Source organism: Citrus sinensis, chromosome 8 (assembly GCF_022201045.2).
Source record: "Citrus sinensis cultivar Valencia sweet orange chromosome 8, DVS_A1.0, whole genome shotgun sequence".
In the NCBI taxonomy this organism is placed as follows: Eukaryota; Viridiplantae; Streptophyta; class Magnoliopsida; order Sapindales; family Rutaceae; genus Citrus; species Citrus sinensis.
The window spans coordinates 19,579,878-19,601,103 of NC_068563.1; the positions used below are offsets into that span (position 1 = coordinate 19,579,878).

Here is a 21,226-nt window from a genome sequence, read left to right on the forward strand (position 1 = left end):
CTTACATTTGTCTCACTAACAAAACATGAATCTAACTTAATTCACTCAAGCACATCCAATACATTCCACTAACAATTACCATACCTAACATGATAAAAACTTATAATTTCACAATTACCGCATTTACTGTGGTAAAACCTTATAATTTTACAACAAAAGTCGCGAATCCTCCTTGACAATCACCTAATTTCTCGGACTTTCAGAATCCAAATTTGACATCCGTATATTTGTTTGGAGCCCCAAATTGCGTAAAATTATTATTTTTACCTAATAAACACACAAAAATACACAAAATCAAATATTTAGAAAAATAATTAGAAATTCATAATATGTTAAATAATTACAAATGTAAATTATATTAATAGCACAAAATAACATTTTTACACCTTAATAAACATATAATTTTTAACACTAATCAATGTTGTTTACTTGCAAAAAGGGAAGGAGGAATGAGAAAGAAAATAGTGGAACCGATATAAAATTGGAAATATAGAACATTGGGAATCAAGTTTTGATTCCTTGAACTCACCATCTTACCCTAATGAAATTTCATAATTTCACTTTTGTCTTCAATTAAAGCATCATCATCATCACCGTCACCGTCATCGTCATTATTTTTTGTTCTTCTTCTTATTATTATCATTACCACCATCATCATCATTATATGATCATCACTGTCATTATTTTTGTTCTTCTTATTATTATTATCATTATCATTATCATTATTATTGTTAATTATTAATATTATCATTTTCACCAGCATCATAATCATTACTTTTGTTATTATTGTTGTTGTTGTTGTTGCAAGAATAATAGTTATTATTATTAGTAACATCTATTTTTAATAATAATAATAATCACAATTATTACATATGATAGTAAAACTAATAATAATTAATTAAGGGTTTTGTAACAACTGAAAACAATTCATTCTCATTCAAAATAAATTAAATACATTAATAGGAATACAACTCATTAGGTCTTACTGTTGTATGTGTTTATAATGAATGGGAATCCAGAATTAGAATCATTAATATTGATGTTGTTTACTTACAAAATGAAAGGGACAATGAAAATGAAAACAGTGGACCCATATGTATTGACATAGTTTTATCAACAATTTCGATTGACGTAGTTTTATCATGTTAAAACCTAATGAAATGTTACCAAAATGACTTGAAATTTTTATATATGGTGCATTTACATTCCCATTAACATTTCAAAAAATATTAATGTTCTCACATGCCCGATGGCCAGGCCATGACAATTATTAATGTAAGCATTTCCTGTTCTTTTGTCTTCTTTTAATTGTAAAAAATTGTTTTTGGTACCAAATTGGTTAGAAGTTAAATTTTCTTATCTGGAACTTTTAGTTGTGCAGACGAGAAAGGAAAGCTTATACGAAGTCAACTTTTAAGACATTTAAGATTAATGGACTTCAAATTGAAAGTTCTTTACCCCATGCTACCATTAAAATAGTTTCTTTGGTGTTTTCACTTGAGGCCTTAACAAAGAGTTAGGCTAACATTGCTCTTAAGAAATGTATATACCTAGCAGCATTTGGTGCTCCCTAACTTGCATTGGATGCATATGTATGTTTACAATATTTGGTTCCTGTTGTATTATTTTCTTCAAATAATATCCCTACTCTACTAACTAGTCTTTTATTGAAATAGAACCTACTTTAAAACACATTCAAGAGAAGGGGCTTGAATTTCATCAATTTGCTTTAACTGTTTTTTTATACGTGGGGTATAATTTCAACTTGCATTTCTAGCGTACTATGTTGCTGTAGTTTACTTTGTTGACATAAATAATTATATAATATTAATTTTGATGATAATAAACTTTATATGTTTTTGATTAAAAATGTTGGAGCTATCAATATTAAACAAACTCTTAAAGCTATATAATATTTTCAGATGTGTTTATGAATTTAGATAATAATTAACTTTAATTAGAAAATCATTCTCTACAAAAGACTATTAAAATGCTGATTTTGAAAAATAACGGCGAATCGTTTACTGAAAACGGTTAACCGATAATTTCTAGAAAGGTATTAGATAACCATGAACCATTTAGCAGGAACGGTTAAGCCAAATTTGTTTTGCAGGTTTCTGAAAATAAATGGCTAATCAATAATTTCAAACGGTTAACCGTTTATTTAAAATCTCAGCTCAATGGTCATTTGGACTAGTCAAAATGGTAAACCAATAGCAGTTAACGGTGATTCGATTTTGTTCAGAAAGTCAAAAATGGCTAGTTTTCAGTTCCAACTACAAAATGACTCAATTAAATTCAAATAAAAAGAGATCGAACAGTTATCATTGAGCTTGCTACTGAGTATATAACTAGTATTGAGCTTTAAACTTGTTTTTGTTTCATTGATTCACACTTTGAGCTTTAACTTGTAACCATATTCATTGTGTGAGAGAAAACTCATTTGTAATCTTTATTGATTAAGTGATTGTAAGTGTTGAGATACACTTGGGTTAAGATATTGGGGATAATTTCTTGTTGCAAAGGTCTGTTGACACATTGAAAGTCAATTATAAGAGTTGTTGAAGCCTTGGAGGCTTACTTAGTGAAATTCTCAAGCCCAGTGAGCTTGGAGGCGTGAATGTAGGCACGATTGGCCGAACCACGTAAAAATTGCGTGTTTGCTCTCTTACCCTATCTTTTTATTTTTCATTGCACATTAATTTGTTTATTTCGAATTTGGTTGCTTTGTTTAAATTGCATTTAACTTTAATTGCTTAAATTTTTAGAAACCCAATTCACCCCCTCTTGGGTTGTCTTGTTAATAGTTCATACTTTTATTTTTCATTTTTTTGTTTCATTAATAGTTTAAAATAACGTTTCAAAACACTTATCTCTTGGCATCAAGCTGCTAAGTGTTTGGTTGAGTTTACACTTTGATTGTGTTTGGAAATGGAATAATGTATCTACGCATGAAATGCCCATAATATTCTTTTGCGTCATTAGGTAGAAGTTGTTTCAATTAAATCTTTTTCTTTTATTGAAATTTTCGCTTTTGTTCCTTTTTTTCCCCTAATTGTGCTTAAAATTCTAATCATTTTCTCTCCTCTGTTACACATTTGACAAGTGCAGTATGTAAACCTATTCTTGGTTATTAGATTCCAGGCCATTTTTTGATGCTTAACATTACATAAATGTATAACGTGTGAGTACTAACAGAAGATGTTGACGTACGTCAATTCTTGTTACTTAAAATATTTTGCTTGCGGTAAGCTTCTTTGATAAAAAATAGTAAAATGCTTGCAAAACATTTTTTTTTGTAATTTTTCATGATGCTATAATTCAAGACTGCATGTAAAGGATTTGCAAATGCAACATTTGAGGGCATGGATAACAAATGAAGAGGAAAGAATAAAAGAGTGGTGGTGATCGGGGGAGGCATTAATTGCTGGCCTCTCACTGCTAAGACTCTACAAGTGATTTACTACTAGAATTTGGTGGGCGTTGGTTTTTGGCACAAAATATTTTGCTGCCGGTGGTTACTTATATTAGGGTATTTTGTAAAATGTGGGGTTTAAGTAGTTTTGAATACTTTTAACAATATAATTTGTATCGTCAGATGAATATTGTAGTTTGAATACATATAAACTTCATTTTTTTTATTAGATTTTTTTAACTATAGGTGTTATATTTTATATTTTTTTTAGGATAACAAATTTTATTGATAAAATCAAATTTGAAGAAGTTGAGAATTTTGTATTGTTATAAATATATTAATTAATAATAAATTAATATTAATAAAAATAATAATAATCATAATATTTTGTGTCATGACCTAACCTAAACCTAGCAAAATATTGTTCGCTTTAGGCCTTAACAAAGTCTGCACAGCTCTCATACACTCAAAAACACGTCTTGCCAATCAATGTGTAAATCACCTCTTATAAATCCTTCATCTCTCTCATGCTTTGTCGATATGAGATTTACTTAGGGTGTAACATACACCCTCCTTAGAAACTCAATGTCCTTGCTAAGATTTGTCTCACCATTGTTCAAGAGGACATGCGAAGCCGCTTTGAAACCATCTATCATGACCTAACCCAAACTTGATAAGATATTATTTGCTTTGGCCCTTAAAAAACCTTGCACGATTTTATTTTTAGGGCGCCTATACACCGAAAAATGCGTGTTGCCAATTAAAGTATGGATCACCCCTTATAAATTAAGCATCTCTCTCATGTTTTGTAGATGTGGCATTTATCTAGAGTGCTATATTTTTAAATAAGTTTTTGTCAAAATAATATTAATTTTTTTGCCAAAGATTTAAAAAATGGCATGAAAATTCAAATAATATTGAATTTTCCACTAAAATATAGTGTGACATATATATGACTGTTAAAAGCTGTCATAAATTCATAACGGGAAAAATTTTGTTATAAATGAGGGACATTGAAATAAATGACGAATAGACTATTTGTCATATTCCTCATTTCATGACAATTATTTCTTGTCTATCTCTTGCCTATTTTTTAATAGTGAAATTAGGAATAGAAATGGGAACTTGATTATGTTGGGAAGGGTAGTAGGTTGGGAGTCAAGTTCTTATTGCTTGAGCTCAACATTTTATCCCTACCCAAATTTCATAACTCCAGTTTTGTCTCCAATTAAAATATTAAAATATTATTATTTTATTGTCATCATTATTATCATCATTCTTGTCATTGTTGCTAATAATAAAAATAGTGAAAATTAATAATGGTAATGAAAATACTAATAGTAATAATAATAATGACTATAACTACGACGAGATGATGATGGTATTATTATTATTGTTGTTGTTGTTGATAAAAATAAATTTTTTGAATAATAATAATCATAAAAATTATAAAAAATTATAATAAAAGTGACAATGATTAATTAGGGATATTTTAGTAACCTAAAACAATCTATTCCAATTCTAAACAAAGTGAACACATTAATATGAACACATTCATTTTTATTCTAATTCTATAACTAAAGTAAACCTTTTATTCTAATTTTTATTCTTCACCTACATTTTAATCTATTATATTTTTCTGCTTATTCTTTTTACCAAGCGGTAAACCCGCCGTTATTAGCATCGAGTTGATTACTTATTTCTAATTTCATGTCGATTTGCCTATGGTAATGATCAAAACAGATAGCTGGATGGCACGTGTTAGCTAGCTGATTGATTTGAAGGGCTTTAGTTTCTTTGTGTTCACACATGACGCAAGTCTAAGCATTTAATGATGCTTAATAGTGAAGTAACCATTAATTCGGGTTCTACCCATTGAGTATATTCTATGGATTTAGTTGAGTGAATGTGAATATGTTTTGTATTTTATGATTGGTCTAGTAAAAGATTACAAGTTATGATTCGGATGAGTTTTCGATTTTTTTTTAAATTTTTTCTACCAAAATAATCAATAAATAATGAAGAATTAAAAGATGATAAATAATTGTCATTGTCCACAATATGTTGTATATTTTAATCACAAAATATATTACTATAGATATGCAAATAAGAAAAAAAAATCCATTGAGACCAGCCGACATAATTTCATAGCCACCAAAATTGCTACCTCTACGTGGAGAGGTAAATTTTATTATTATTATTTTTTTAAAGGCAAAATCTGCTGCAATATAGGGAGAATAGAGTTCCTCATGCATGAGGGAGTGTGCTTTGTCAATATGCTACGTGGCCAGGTGGTGATAATTTGTTGCCCCCGAGATAAGAATAGCTAGGATCTCAATTTCAATTCTAACTAATTTGACATTCATTTATTATATAACATAATACTAATTTTATGAGTTATAAATTTACATAATACTAATTTTATGAGTTATAAATTTACTATCCTATAAATGAGTAAAACATATAGTTGAAATATAAATTAAAATCAAAATATTGAAATGTCTAACATTATTATAAAAATAATTACAAATACTGCAATCATAAGTCAGGTAAATAGAAAGATAAAAGAAAAGTAAAAGAAATAAGAGAGACGTCAAAGAGCGAGAAAAGAAAAAGGGGCAAAAGTTGAAAAATTAAAGTTATTATTTTGTTATTATTTTATATTATAATAAAAAAATTATTGGGACTAGCTTAGATTAATTCTGTTATGAAATAATTTAGATTTTTATTGATTAGTATTATTGAAATAATTATTGATTGGTATTAACGCAGGTACTTGAGTATGTATCCTTAGAATTATGTTTTGATGATAAGAATCATTTTATTCAAATTTGCAGTAAACTATGTTTTCCTCACTTACTTCCTAGCCGTGCTTAGGATATTATATTTTAAAACCAATTTTTTAATATTTTTAAATTGTTTTATTTATTTTAAAGGGGTGTTAAAATTAATTTCTAAGCGCAAAATAACCCTACCGAAACTAGAAATATTTCAATGGAAACAAGGATTTTTATATATGGTAGCTTAGCCCTTGAGACCAAACCCTCTTCTTATATTTCCAAACTCCAAAGTCTCTTGACCTTGACATCTAGTGGAAATAATAATCAAAAGTAAAGTCGTATTATTTTTCAGAATAAAGGTGAAATAATTTTTTTTTAACCGAAAGTAAAGTAATTAAATATAAAGAAATAAAATAAGAAGACCGCGGGTCAACCATATTTCTACTCTATTAGTCTATTTTTTTTTATTTCTTTGGGTAAACTTTACATTATAATTTTGTGAATTGACCACCACTTATTTTTGAAAATCTCAAAATTATTTTTATTTTTATTTAAAAGATTAAAAAAAGGTTGATTTTTTGTGTGTGTTCTTAATAAAAATGGATGATAAATTGGAGTAATTTGAAGTTAATCCAATTTCCTTGTGGTGGTCAAATTTTTTATACACCGTAAGTCACTTCAGCCTCAAGTATAATAGAGAAAATATAGGAGAAGTTAAGATTCAACTCTTAGTTGGGATAACTCCTAATAGTATAAAAAATAACGGAAAAAAACCGAATTTCTTACAACTAAAAAGAAACAGAGATATACATTAAGATATAATAAGATACAAAAGAAAATTACGTGTTTATAATAATTTATTCAAAGTACTCTTTTAGCCACTGGGTTTCACAAATAAATGTGATTCTTGCATGCCTTTATCATTTGGTAATAGGCTTGGGAAAATGAAGCAACATTGTTGAATTTTCACCTGCCAAAAAATAAATTGATCCTAATCTTCCCCAACACCAAGAAGCTACATTTATATCCTCATTATATTCAAGATGAACAATGGAAACGAATCACTTTACTTAATTAAGCAATTGTATAAGTTGGTTAGATCTATCTTTCTTCCTTAAATTACAGGAAAATGGAGAGTTGTATCCGTACGAATGTAGCTATCCTCGATTGAAAAAAATGTTACGTCCTGCATTAATAATGCTGGAACATGTTTCCGCCGCCTAACATAAAATAAATATCTCATCATTCTGAAGATAAACAAAAACATAAGGTTAGAATGCTAGTGGTAGCCATGCCTTAATTATACGTACGTTCAAAATTTTGAAATGAACACTGAGTTGTATTATGCATAATTTTTTTTAAACTTTTTTTTCAGGAGTACATTTATAATAATATTCGTTAAGATTTATAATTACTTATATATTTATATTTACTCCTTATATTTAATATAACTACTAATGACATCTCTCTAAAAAGAGTGCAAAGTTGAAAGCTCAATTTGGATATTTTTTTCTTTTCTTATCTGATTGCTTTTAAGGATTCCTTCCTCCCACTAGCCAGCCTTTCTCTTTTGTACGGACACTTGCTTTCTTGTGAAGTAACTTCATTTTGTTTTAACACGTGGGCGTATTTGTTTTTTCTTTTTAAAAAAGTTGCTTTGAGGATGTTAAGACTGATTTTGAAGTGGGTTCTTGGCACTGTGGCCGTTATTTTGATTATACAGAGAGAGAAGAAATGATGATGCAAGGTGAAGCTAATAATAGTAGGAGCAAGAAGAAGAGAGCAGTTCCCTATGACTATGGTTTCACTGATACTGTGTTCTCTTGGTCTCTGGAGGACATTTTTAATGAAGATCTTTTTAAGGACAAGGTTTGCTTTTCTTCTCCATTTTCATCCTCATTTTGCAGCCTTTTGAATAATTTTTTTGGAATATTTATTTCTTCGGGATGTGAAGATTTGGCCATGCTAACTTACATCTATACAAAAAATGCTCTTTTGGAATTGGGACTTGGATTCTTTCTCAATTTCACCATTTGTTTTATGAGACTAAAAAATTAAAAATAGAATAAACCTTGACCTCATGTTGTAACAGATAATAAAATACATGTGCTGTAAAAATCCCTTAAAGCTTAAAGCAGTTTCTAAGAACTCTTTTCTAGTTGGTTAGTTTCTAGCATTTCCCTTTTTGTATTTGAAGTTTTTTTGATATTTTAATTAGTATGTCCAGCATCTCTCCTTCAATTATATAAATTGATGTTTGCCTATATTAATGATGTATATATCATTTTGGTTTTAAAGGAAGGCAGAATTTACCTGTTATCAAAATTACTATTCAAAAGCTTCTAAGAATGGAACTTATAGCTGGTAATGTGTTTGTGAATGTTTAACATCAAGTTTCTTGGGCTTAGCTATTTCAGTTTTCAGTCACCTTCAGTGATTGTGGCACGAAGATTATAGATTGCTTAGGCAAAGTTCTATGAGTCTCCTAAGTGACTATTGCTCTACATGAACATTTACATTACCAGTCCTCTTATATGCACGACTGTAAACATTCATGTGTGTTTTCTGCTTCTGCTTGTGCTGTTCTCCCCATTATAGATATTTCTGCTAGCTAAGTATGTCTTATTATTTAATTGTACGCTAAGTGCTACTTCATTCCTTTCAGGTGAAACGAATTCCGTTCTCGTTTTGGTCTGTCGGTCAGTATTTTCAGTCATTTGTCTTCCCCTTGTTGGAAGAAACACGAGCAAACCTGATGTCAGGCATGGAGAAAATTTCAAATGCACCTTTCGCTCAAGTGGTTGCTTTTGAGGATTCCAAGCCCTATGGATCAATGTTGTATGATGTTAAGGTTGATTGCTGGAGAAATAGATTCAGTAATCTTGGTAGAGAGCCTTACAAAACACTGCCAGGGGATATTTTGGTTCTTGCAGATGCTAAGCCTGAAACTGCTTCTGATCTGCAGAGAGTGGGAAGGATGTGGACTTTTGTATCAGTCGCAAATGTAACAGAGGACGAGAATGAAATTGATACTAGTCCCACTTATTTTAAAGTCAATGCCACTAAAGAAATCCAAATTGATGTTTCAAAGAAATCTCTTTTTGTCATTTTCTTGATAAATAGAACTTCCAACAGAAGAATATGGAACTCCTTACATATGAAGGGAAATTTGAAGATTATTAAGGAACTTCTGTGCACTGATTCTGGGGTAAGTGTTTTGGAGATGATCTTTTAGACTATGATCTTTCTTGATGACATGTAATTAGATTACTTTCACTAGTTTGGAATGTCCTTTTATAAGAGGGACTGCAAGATGAATTGAATGTATTGTAGCATGGAAGTAGGATAGATAACATGAATGACTTTTAGGGTCATTGAATATACTTCTGCCTTCTGACATTAGCTGTTGATTGATTATTAAGCTTTTATCTCCGAGTGTCAGGTTGACGAAACTTGTGAACTCTGTTCTATGCAAAGTGAGGGCGTCTGGTATGAGACATTTGGTCCTAGTTTATCTTCTACCCTGGATGATTCACAGGTACAGGCAATCTTATCTTGTCTTCGTCAAATGCATTGTGACCACAAGGCCACAGTCCAACTTATATGGGGCCCACCGGGGACGGGAAAAACTAAAACTGTTAGTATGCTGCTCGTTATCCTCTTACAAATGAAATTCAGAACCCTTGTTTGCACCCCAACAATTGTTGCAATTAAGGAACTTGCCTCTCGTGTCGTGAAACTGGTGAAAGAATCAGTTGAAAGAGATTGTAGAGATGCTTTGTTTTTCCCACTGGGAGAGATTCTGTTATTGGGAAACAATGAGCGTCTAAAAGTTGATTCTGGAGTTGAGGAAATATATTTGGACTATCGTGTTAAAAGGCTTGCAGATTGCTTTGCGCCACTCACTGGTTGGAGCCATTGCTTTGCTTCCATGGTAGATTTCCTTGATAATTGTGTTTCTCAGTATCATACTTATATGGAAAATGAATCGATGAAGCAGAGTGAAGATATCAATGGAGACATAATCAAAGAGAAAGAATGTGGGAAGGAAGCTGATGCGAGCGACGTGGAGATTAAACCTTTTCTTGAGTTTGTCAGAGAAAGATTTAAATGTATTATCAATGGAGACATAATCAAAGAGAAAGAATGTGGGAAGGAAGCTGATGCGAGCGACGTGGAGATTAAACCTTTTCTTGAGTTTGTCAGAGAAAGATTTAAATGTATTGCAGCTCCACTTAGGAGTTGCATTTTTAACTTTTGTACTCATATACCCAAATGTTACATTGGGGAAGATAATTTTCATGTCATGGCAACCCTTATAAGTTTACTTGATTCTTTTGAAACCTTACTGTTTGAAGACAACTTGGTTTCTGAAGAGCTTGAGGAACTTCTTTCACATTCAGTAGATGAAGATTTATCTGAGTCAATTGTGGATATAAAGTACTTGTTACACAAGAGGAGAAGTGAATGTCATTTTGTTTTAAGAAAACTTCTGAGTTCTTTTAATGAACTAAACCTTCCAAGTGCTGTGGAAAAAGATTTACTTGAAGATTTACTTAAGCGTTTCTGTTTAAAAAGGGCTTCTTTGTTTTTTAGCACTGCTTCGAGTTCATATATGCTGCATTCAGTGGCAATGAAACCGCTGAACTTTCTAGTTATCGATGAAGCAGCACAGTTAAAGGAAAGTGAATCAACCATACCTCTACAGCTCTCGGGTATAAAGCATGCAGTTCTTTTTGGCGATGAGTGTCAATTACCAGCAATGGTTGAAAGCAAGGTATATTAAATGAACTTGAGTTGAATTGGAGTACGTAACTTGCAGTACATTTGAGGTTCGAATCTTCAATTTTTTCTTTTTTCACTTTTTTCTCTTTTTTGCCTATCTTTTCAGGTATCTGATGAAGCTTGTTTTGGTAGAAGTTTATTTGAGAGGTTGAGCCATTTGAGACACTCAAAACACCTGCTCAGCATACAGTACAGAATGCATCCATCCATTAGCTTCTTCCCAAACTCATATTTCTATGAAAACAAGATTCATGATTCCCCTACTGTTGAGAAAAGAAGCTATGAAAAACGATTTTTGCCTGGGCCAATGTATGGTCCATATTCCTTTATCAACGTATTTGGTGGAAGAGAAGAGTTCATTGAGCACAGCTGTAGAAATATGGTTGAGGTATCTGTAGTGATGAAAATTTTGCTGAACTTGTACAAAGGTATGTGTTGGTGGAGCCTTGTTTTTGCATACATATAAATGTTTTAGCCTCACTGTAGAGCTTGGGTTTATTTGACTCTTAATATTTCCCTTTGACAAAGAAGAAATACTTCCATCTTATCAACATTTTCTGCTTCTATGATCATGCATGTTTGTTCAATCACTCTTAGACCATTTTCCTAATTAAGACTGCAATACTATATGAATTCATTTTATTTCCTTTTAAACATCATTGAAGAAAAAGAGGAGAGCCATTAGATGTAATGATGCAGTTAAGGGATTGAATGACGTGATGATGATATAGATGAAATAGAGCGAGCATTCAGACTGCATTACTGGGAAGAGATATCCGTCATCTCTACAAAATATTTATCTTTTAGCTTTCTTAATACATAATGTAAGTAATTTATGCTCGAATCTATTGAAAACGCCTATCAATGTGAAATATTTCTTTCTGTCAAAGTACTTTGAATGCCAATAGCACATCAATTTTTTGATATCCTTGTAATGTTTTAACATGAAGGTTGGATTAACTCAAAAGAGAAGCTCAGTATTGGTATAGTGTCACCTTACATTGCACAAGTTGCTGCAATCCAAGAAAAACTTGGAAGTAAGTATGTGAACAGTGCAGGCTTTGCTGTGAAAGTGATGTCCGTTGATGGTTTCCAAGGAGGAGAAGAGGACATAATTATAATTTCAACTGTAAGATCCAACAATGGTGGATCCATTGGTTTCATATCCAATCCTAGGAGAGTTAATGTTGCTCTTACAAGGGCTAGGTAACATGCAATATCTTAGAATACTGCTCCTTAATAGGAAATTATTTTGAACATCTATGGAGAATAACTTTGGTCCATTTGAATCCTTATAGGCACTGTCTTTGGATTTTGGGGAATGAAAGAACTTTAACTCGTAATATATCTGTTTGGAAAGCCTTAGTCGATGATGCTAAGGCTCGTCAGTGTTTCTTTAATGCTGATGATGATAAGGATTTAGGCAAGTCAATATTAGAGGCGAAGAAAGAGCTTAATGAATTATATGAACTCCTTAATCCAGGAAGTACACTTTTCAGGAGTCAAAGGTGGAAGGTATTTAATTTTAGCCGCCATATTTTCTTTCCCAGTCAGTGTTTCTGCCTTGGCTTGTTAGTAATTATTTTCTCCTTTCCTTAGGTTAATTTCAGTGACAACTTTTTGAAATCATTTCGAAAGCTGACTTCAGACCAGACCAAAAAGTTGGTTATCAACCTTCTACTGAAACTTGCTAGTGGCTGGCGACCTGAGAAGAGGAAAGTGGACTCAGTCTGTGGAAGCTCTTTACACATCATTAAGCAATTCAAGGTTGCAGGATTCTATATTATTTGCACAATCGACATTGTCAAGGAGTCAACGTACTTCCAAGTTTTGAAAGTCTGGGATATATTGCCTTTGAAGAATGTCCAAAACTTGTTGACACGTCTGGATAACATATTTGTGAAGTACACTGATGAATTTATTAATCATTGCAAAGAAAAATGTATCGAGGGGTATGTCTATTCTTTTTAACTCTGTTGGATATGAATCAATTTTTTAATTCGTAAACATTATCTGCATTGCTTGGATGAAAGAATATGATCGTTTATTCATGTTTGGTTGAAACTTTGTTTTAATTATATTTGCTTGTTTCTTTGCACCCAGGAATTTAGAGGTTCCAAAGAACTGGGCAACTACTTCCAATATTGTCCGTTTCAAGGGTCTTGCTGACAATGAAAGTGGGAGTGACTACAGTGGAGCTGCATCTGATGGTAGAAGTTATGCTGAGAATTCAAATGTGAGTGATAGCCTGTTGCTGATGAAGTTCTACTCCTTATCATTAGGTGTAGTGAGGCACCTGCTATCTGACCGTGATGCTAGAGAATTGGATCTTCCATTTGAAGTGACAGACGAACAATTGGATATGATCCTTTTTCCTAGAAGCACCTTTATACTTGGTCGGTCGGGTACTGGGAAAACTACTGTTCTGATAATGAAATTATTTCAGAAAGAAAAACTTCACAATATGGCACTGGAAGGATTCTTTGGAGTAAATAATAGTAGCCAGGAAACTGAAGCCGAGAAGGATCTTGAGAAGACTGAAAGGGTTATCTTGCGCCAACTTTTTGTGACAGTCAGTCCTAAATTATGTTTTGCAGTAAAGCAACATATATCTCACATGAAAAGGTGCATGGGTTTGTTTTTAATGAAATTTCTGTTAAGTTTTATTTTGTTCTAATTTTAGAAAAATTCCTCTTCTCCTTAAATCTAGAAATGATAATTTGCATGAGTTGAATAAGTTAGGTTCTATATGATTGGTTCTCGCTCTCCTCTTTTCTGTTGTGGAATGTAGAAAATTTAAACTTCTAAAACCAAATATATTATTTTAGCATTTCTATAAATGTCAAATGATAGAAAGCATATTCATGAGTTGAATAAGTTTGCTATATTGTCAAACATTTTCTGTCTAGACTGAAAGTAAAAGCTTCTAATGATTCCATAAGAAAGTTTTTTTCCCCCTCCATTTTTTTTTTTGGGAAATTTTCTTTTTTAGATTGTATGAGTTTTTTTTTGTTTTTTCCAAAGAAGATCACTGGAGTTTACCCATTCCCCCCTAATGAGGCTCGAACTCAGGACCTTTGCCATAAGAAGACAATGCTCATACCACTTGAGCTAAGCCTTTGCCTCATATTATGATGAATTGAAAAGACAACTCTCAGTTAGCTTCTTAGCTTAAGTTTAAATGGGTTAACTCTCTCTCTCTCTCTCTCTCTCTTCCTCCTTTTTTTTAATCATTTGGAAATTAAAAAAAGAATTCAAATTTTCCGTGTTGTGCAATTTGTTAATGTCTAAATAAAAAATTGAATAAAAATGAGAATCTTATACGGTATATGAAGCTTTAGGCTTCTTAGTCAAAACATATTGCAATGCATCATCTTGTTGGAATTGCTTTTGGCCCAGTGTATATGAAAATGAAGTTTCAATTGTAAATATTTATGATTCTTTCAAATTTCAGAATCTGAACTGCAGTTTTTGGCTTCAAATTCTTCTTTAAGTGTATCTTAACATTTTATTCACAATGAGCCTTGCTTTCTGGTACTTAAAGATATATTGACTTGTTAATTTTGATTGATGCAATTGCAAATAATCTTACTTTAAACTTTTTTAGACTTTGCTACTTTCCTACCATCTGAACAACAGTATTAGTATTTTTAGGTTCTCAGCGTTATTCACCAAATTTCTAATCAATTTTAATATTTTACTGGACATTTGCTACATGGAAAATGTTACATGTCTAATGATTGGCCTTTTTAAATCTACAGCTCTACCATTGGTGGGAAGTTTGCAACAGAAGGCAGTTTAATAGATATTGATGATATTGATGATGCGGAAAAACTTAAAGACATCCCAAATTCTTTTATTGATATTCCTGCTAAGTCTTACCCTCTTGTCATAACATTTCATAAGTTTTTGATGATGTTGGATGGGACTTTGTGTAATTCTTACTTTGAGAGATTCCATAATATATGGAAAAACTACGGTCAACTTCAAAATTCAAAATCAGTTTTCATAGAGACCATTATCAGGAAGAAGGAAGTTAACTATGAAAGGTTTAGTTCATCCTACTGGCCTCATTTTAATGCACAACTAGCAAGGAAGCTTGATCCTTCTAGAGTCTTTACTGAGATTATATCTCATATAAAAGGTGGCCTCCAATCCATTGAGGTTGTTAATGGTAAACTCAATCGAGAGGATTATGTTAATTTGTCAGAGACCAGGAATTCTAGTCTCAGCAGACAGAAAAGAGAGAGAATTTATGATATTTTTGAAAGCTATGAACAAATGAAGATGAGAAACGGTGAATTTGATTTGGCTGATCTGGTTAATGATCTTCATCATCGACTTAAAGAAGAAAGTTATAAGGGTGATGAATTTCATTTTGTTTACATTGACGAAGTTCAAGATCTTACCATGAGTCAAGTTGCTCTGTTCAAGTACGTCTGCAAAAACATTGAAGAGGGTTTTGTTTTTTCGGGTGATACAGCGCAGACAATCGCTAGGGGGATTGACTTTAGGTTTCAAGATATACGATCTCTTTTCTACAAGAAGTTTGTATTGGAATCAAGAAACAATGGTAATGATGGAAGACAAGAAAAAAGACAACTCTCAGATATTTTCAATTTGAGACAGAACTTCCGTACCCATGTAGGTGTGCTTAACTTAGCTCAAAGTATCATTGAACTTCTTTACCGGTTCTTCCCTCACTCCGTTGATATTTTAAAACCTGAGACTAGTCTTATATATGGAGAGCCTCCCATTTTGCTTGAATCTGGGGATGAGGAAAATGCAATCTTAAAAATTTTTGGAAACACTGGAGAAGTGGGGGGGAACATGGTCGGTTTTGGGGCAGAACAAGTAATATTGGTCCGCGATGACTGTGTTCGCAAGGAAATTTCCAATTACGTCGGGAAGCAAGCTCTTGTACTGACAATAGTAGAGAGCAAGGGCCTTGAATTTCAGGTAATTTATTATTGTAAAGTTTTTATTACTAGTGGAGTAACAAGAATTGAGTTTTATTTTTATAGATTATATTCATGCTATCTCCTTTTGAGTATTCTTCTTATATATGGTGATCTTTTTATTGGTGGGGGTTTTCTGTGTTCTAATAAACAGTTTCAAAAATGCACTATTTCATCTATTACCCCTTGTCGGATTCTTCACCATGGACAATGTACGATAAGCATGTCCAGTAATAATAAAAGAAGAAAAGATAACGAAGCTCAAACTCAGACTGTAATATGGTTAGATAGAGGTTTTTCAGTTGAACCAACTAGCACCACACTTATTTATTGATCAGAAACAAGTACTTATATATAGAAATAAAACCAAGAAGATAACCAATTCTAAGAGTAAAATACAACACTAGGAGTCATTTTACTGTCAAATAAGCTGATATAAGGACTAATGAATTTCACACCAACTTGAGTTGTAACAGCCTTTGCCAGCATGGTTTCCAAGTTTAATTTGATTCGATTTTCTAAATTTTTTATTTCATACATCCAAGTTTTCATCCCTTGTATTCAACAGTAGTTATTATGGATCCTAAACATTTACATTATTGATTTATGCTATCTCCTTCTATAGGATGTGCTGTTATACAAATTTTTTAGCGCTTCACCTCTTAAAAATCAGTGGAGGGTGGTATATGAATATATGAAGGAACAAGATTTGCTTGACTCCACATCACCTGGGTCCTTCCCAAGCTTCAATGAAGTTAGACACAACATCTTGTGTTCTGAACTCAAGCAACTATATGTAGCCATCACTCGCACAAGGCAAAGGTTGTGGATATGGGAAAATAAGGAGGAGTTCTCCAAACCTATGTTTGACTACTGGAAGAAAAGGTTTCTTGTTCAAGTGAGGCGGTTGGATGATTCACTTGCACAGGCAATGCAAGTAGCAAGCAGCCCTGAGGAGTGGAAGTCGCGGGGCATTAAGGTTTGTGAAATCTTCAAAAAGTTTATCATTTTTGTGTGCTTGTGGGTATGTGAAGACATTTCTTGGTCTAATTTTTTAATGTATTATGCTCTTGCACTCCCACAAATATTAATTTTGTTGTTATCACATTCATATTTAGACTGCATGCATACATGGCATAGAGCAAAACATGGTGATCGATTACCATCACCATTACTTTATAACTACTGCTATTTATTATCATTTTCTATGTAGATTGTCACTCCCCCATCTTGAGAAGACATTTTTGGTCAATTTTTTTACAAGGAAAAACTGCATGATTTTTGCCGGACATATCAAACTATGGTCATGAACAAATAGGTCCACGTGTTTTTGTTTGTGATTTATACCCCTCCTATTGGTTCTAAGTAATCCGCACTAAACGTTAGGATGACATTGACATTGCTAATAGTGCTGCTGTTTCTGTTACCTTCTCTTTATCGCTAACTAAATGGATGTTGGTGTTGACACCCTGCATTTTCTTCTAGTAAGATGAGATGTATGTTTGTTCCTTGTCAAAATCAAATATTCTTTTCCTTTCTGCTAATTATGTGCTGTTTTCAGCTGTTTTATGAGCAAAATTATGAAATGGCAACAATATGCTTCGAAAAAGCTAAGGACACCTATTGGGAAGGAAGGTCTAAAGCATCTGGCCTCAAGGCAGCGGCTGATCGTATTAGTAGTTCAAACCCTCTAGAGGCTAGAATTATTCTTAGGGAAGCTGCCAAAATTTTCGAAGCCATAGGCAAGGTTGATTCTGCTGCCAAATGCTTTTTTGATATGGGGGAGTATGAAAGAGCAGGTGTGAATCTGATCTTTAGCTGAAGGAACATAATGTTGTGTTATGGCTTAAGTTTTATTCTTTTTATCTTCTCTCTGAAACTTAAAAATTACATCATCATTTTCAATCTGTCTGATGGTTGAATTTGATATTTAGTTGATTTGCCATTCTATGATGTCCAGAATTTGGTATTTTCAGGATAGTTGTAAATTATGGATAAACTCTTGATTTGATTTAAGCTTGACGATGGTGATTTAATGGTTGCATTTCTTTGAAATACTTCTTACTTAAAAATAACTTCAAAGGTGTGGTTAATTGCACTTTCCAAAACTGCAAATAAAATGTGTATAAGGTGATAATGGCTTACAATGATGTAATTGTTAATATTCATAGTAGTCGAATATTCTAGAACTGCAGAATATCATACTTCATCACGAAGTGACCTATTATCTCAGTCGATCATTCTGCCTGATACTATTTGTTGGTGGTGAAATTTTTTTTTTCTCATTGTCAACAAGAACCTTTCTGTGTAATGTGCATAGCTTATTTTGTAGTTAGCATCTCCTCTCTATTGGATATGCTTGTAGAAGTGGTTAAAGTTATTTGCACAATGACGGAATGCAACGTGCTTAAGATGGCTTCAATTTAAAAGAAATTTCAACATTAAATGAGCTAAACTGAGTCTACAATTTTGGTTTATGATGACACGCAAAAGCGAAACTTGACATCTATTTTAAATTTACCTTGGTGTGTTTGTTTGCATTAATCTTTTTCCTCTTTTTGCCCTGGTTTTCCCAAGAAATTCTTGCCTTAGTTTATAGTAGTTAATGATAAAAAAGTGGGGAAAAATATCATTGCTTATAATTTCGTAGGATTTTTCAGGCAATAAATTTGACAATCAGATTAACTTCTTATTCCTGTAGGTACGATTTATTTAGAAAGATGTGAAGAACCTGAGCTGGAAAAAGCTGGGGAGTGTTTTTTTCTGGCAGGGAGCTATAAGCTTGCAGCAGATGTATATGCGAGGGGCAGTTTTTTGGCAGAATGTTTGGATGTTTGCTCCAAAGGAAAACTTTTTGACATTGGTTTACAATACATCAGCTATTGGAAACAGCATGCTGATACAGATGTTGGCCGAGTTAAAAGCAGCAAAGAAATGAAAAAAATTGAACAAGACTTTCTACAGAGTTGTGCTCTTCATTTTCATAAGCTCAATGATAACAAATCCATGATGAAATTTGTCAGAGCTTTTCATTCCATGGATTTGATACGCAACTTTTTGAACTCTAAAGGTTGCTTCGATGAGCTTCTGGTGTTGGAGGAAGAATCAGAAAACTTCATGGATGCTGCCAATATTGCAAGATTGAGAGGAGATATTCTTCGTACAGTGGATTTGTTACAGAAGGTGGGAAATTTCAAGGAAGCATGTAATCTTACTCTCAACTATGTTCTTTCCAACTCTCTTTGGTCGTCTGGGAGCAAAGGTTGGCCCTTAAAGCAGTTTACACAGAAGAAGGAGCTTCTTGAAAAAGCCAAGTTACTGGCTAAAAATGAGTCGAACAAATTCTATAACTTTGTTTGTACCGAGGCAGACATTTTGTCAAATGATCAGAGTGACTTACTGATCATGAATCAACAGTTAAATGCTTCTAAGAGACATCAGAGTGTTAATGGTGAAACTTTATCCGCTAGAAAGATACTGGATTTCCATCTTCATACAATTTCCTCTAAATATGTGTGGGAAGATGAATATGTGTTAGTTGAGAAAATTTGTAATAACAGGATTTCTGTTCAGACTCTCATCTACTTTTGGAACTGCTGGAAGGATAAGATTGTGAATGTGCTCAAGTATCTTGAATGTCTCAAAAGCCAGAACTTTAATGACTATAGAAGTTATGGAGATTTCTGCTTGAATTACCTTGGTGTGTGGAGGCAATACAATAATACGAATATCATCTACCTTTTGTTGAACGGGGATGCTGAGTGGGTGAGGGATTTGAACAATGGACATGCTCTAAGGAGTGGGAATTTGGCCTCTATCAATGTCCATCAACTTGTCTCTGCCGGAAGGAATTATTGGAGTTCAGAGTTGTTTTCTGTTGGTACGAAAGTCTTGGACAATCTTGAAGCGCTGCATAAGCAATCATCCGAGAATTCACCGTCTGTGTGGTGCCATGTACTATGTCTTGCTTACATCTACGAGGTTGCAAAATTTCTTTTGAGTTCCAATTATTCGAGCCTCCAGTACCATGCTAAGGTACTACAGAAATTTATTGACCAATCAACTGAGCATTTGTTTGACTTCATTTTTCCTCTAGAATGGCGAGAATCTCTGAATGAGAATATGATTTCTCTGAAAGGAACTAAGTTGTATAGGAATATCATCAAAGAAGTTTTTTCTAAGCACATTGGTTTGAAGGGCAAACTATCATATGGGCAAATTGGAAGTGCAGTGGTAATGATTCTTAGGACTGGCAAGCTAGGCAAAGATGTATATGGGAGAGTTGCGAAACGATTTGACGGATATACACCATGGAAGGAATTTGTCGAGAGTCTCTCTATCAATATGGGACTAGAATCTTATCGAGGGTCTGTCTTGCAAAATCATGATGATATGAAACATGCGTCTCATGTTTGGAAATTCTATAGAGCTTTGTGTGATACTTATGAAGCCAACTGGAGGAGAGTTGACTATATAACACCAGATTGTTTCCTGTATCTTATTGAGCGCCTTTTGATTTTGTTGTCTAGCCTCAAGGGATGCATTGTCACTACAAAGTCATCCTTTGTTGATTGGCTTATCTACCAGGAATGGAGCACCAACCCAACTTCCAGCTTATTTACTGACCTTCATCAATCCTTTGGAGCTGTATACGAATTTATTTTCAACATTGTTCAGCAGTTCCTATACAGTGAGAAGGACACAATGGAGTGGATTAAGAAATCTTGTACAGAAATCAAGGACTACCATTCATTGGTGGTTTTGAGATTGTTTGTGATAGTATGTTTGCTTCATTTGAACTTCGGAAATTCTTTAAATTTACTTGTGGACTTGCTGGGTAGAATCAATATAACCAAAAAGTTGTCATGGGAATTTTATGATGCCCTCCGCCGAAGACGAAAACGTGACATTCGGATTGTTATTGCAGAAGCATTTGAAAAGATAGGCAATCCTCTTGTGGTTGCAAGTTTGGGGGGAAAGTGTCCAGGATTTGCATGTCCAAATGCAATAGTGGTTGACATGGAGATCATCAGGTGTAAAGAGGACATATTAGGAATATTGTTTCCGGCAATTGAATCCTCTCAAGATCATGCTGGAGCTTCTTAAATGGAAGCCAGTAATTTACAAAGGGAAGTTTTGCATCCAGCCTGTTGTGAACTAGGGAAGAGTTCTAGTGGTTCAACTTCAAATTATGCTTCCTTGCAGTATCTTTAAATAAATATGATGAACGTTGTAGGTTTTTATGAAAAAACACTGAACTTTTCTTATTATTTTGTTGTCCTTTTAAA

The 21,226-nt window shown here is 33.0% G+C and overlaps 1 protein-coding gene across 1 annotated transcript; it reads left to right on the plus strand.

Annotated features, from left to right (window-relative positions):
• Positions 1-7,703: 7,703 nt before the first annotated feature.
• LOC102615872 (uncharacterized) lies at positions 7,704-21,205 on the plus strand. Its single transcript, XM_052432249.1, has 12 exons — positions 7,704-8,064; positions 8,861-9,403; positions 9,638-10,972; positions 11,087-11,408; positions 11,931-12,186; positions 12,279-12,495; positions 12,580-12,932; positions 13,084-13,605; positions 14,742-15,939; positions 16,564-16,917; positions 17,500-17,737; positions 18,640-21,205. Exons 1-12 carry the CDS (start codon positions 7,930-7,932, stop codon positions 21,042-21,044), a joined length of 7,878 nt encoding a protein of 2,625 aa, XP_052288209.1. The 5' UTR covers positions 7,704-7,929; the 3' UTR covers positions 21,045-21,205.
• The last annotated feature ends 21 nt before the right edge of the window (positions 21,206-21,226 follow it).

Excerpts from the sequence above, each read along its gene's own strand:
- LOC102615872 (XM_052432249.1), top strand. The coding sequence starts at position 7,930 with ATGATGATGCAAGGTGAAGCTAATAATAGTAGGAGCAAGAAGAAGAGA. Across the intron at positions 9,404-9,637 it reads TTCTGTGCACTGATTCTGGG|GTTGACGAAACTTGTGAACT; the intron begins GTAAGTGTTTTG and ends TCCGAGTGTCAG. Across the intron at positions 16,918-17,499 it reads GGAAGTCGCGGGGCATTAAG|CTGTTTTATGAGCAAAATTA; the intron begins GTTTGTGAAATC and ends TGCTGTTTTCAG.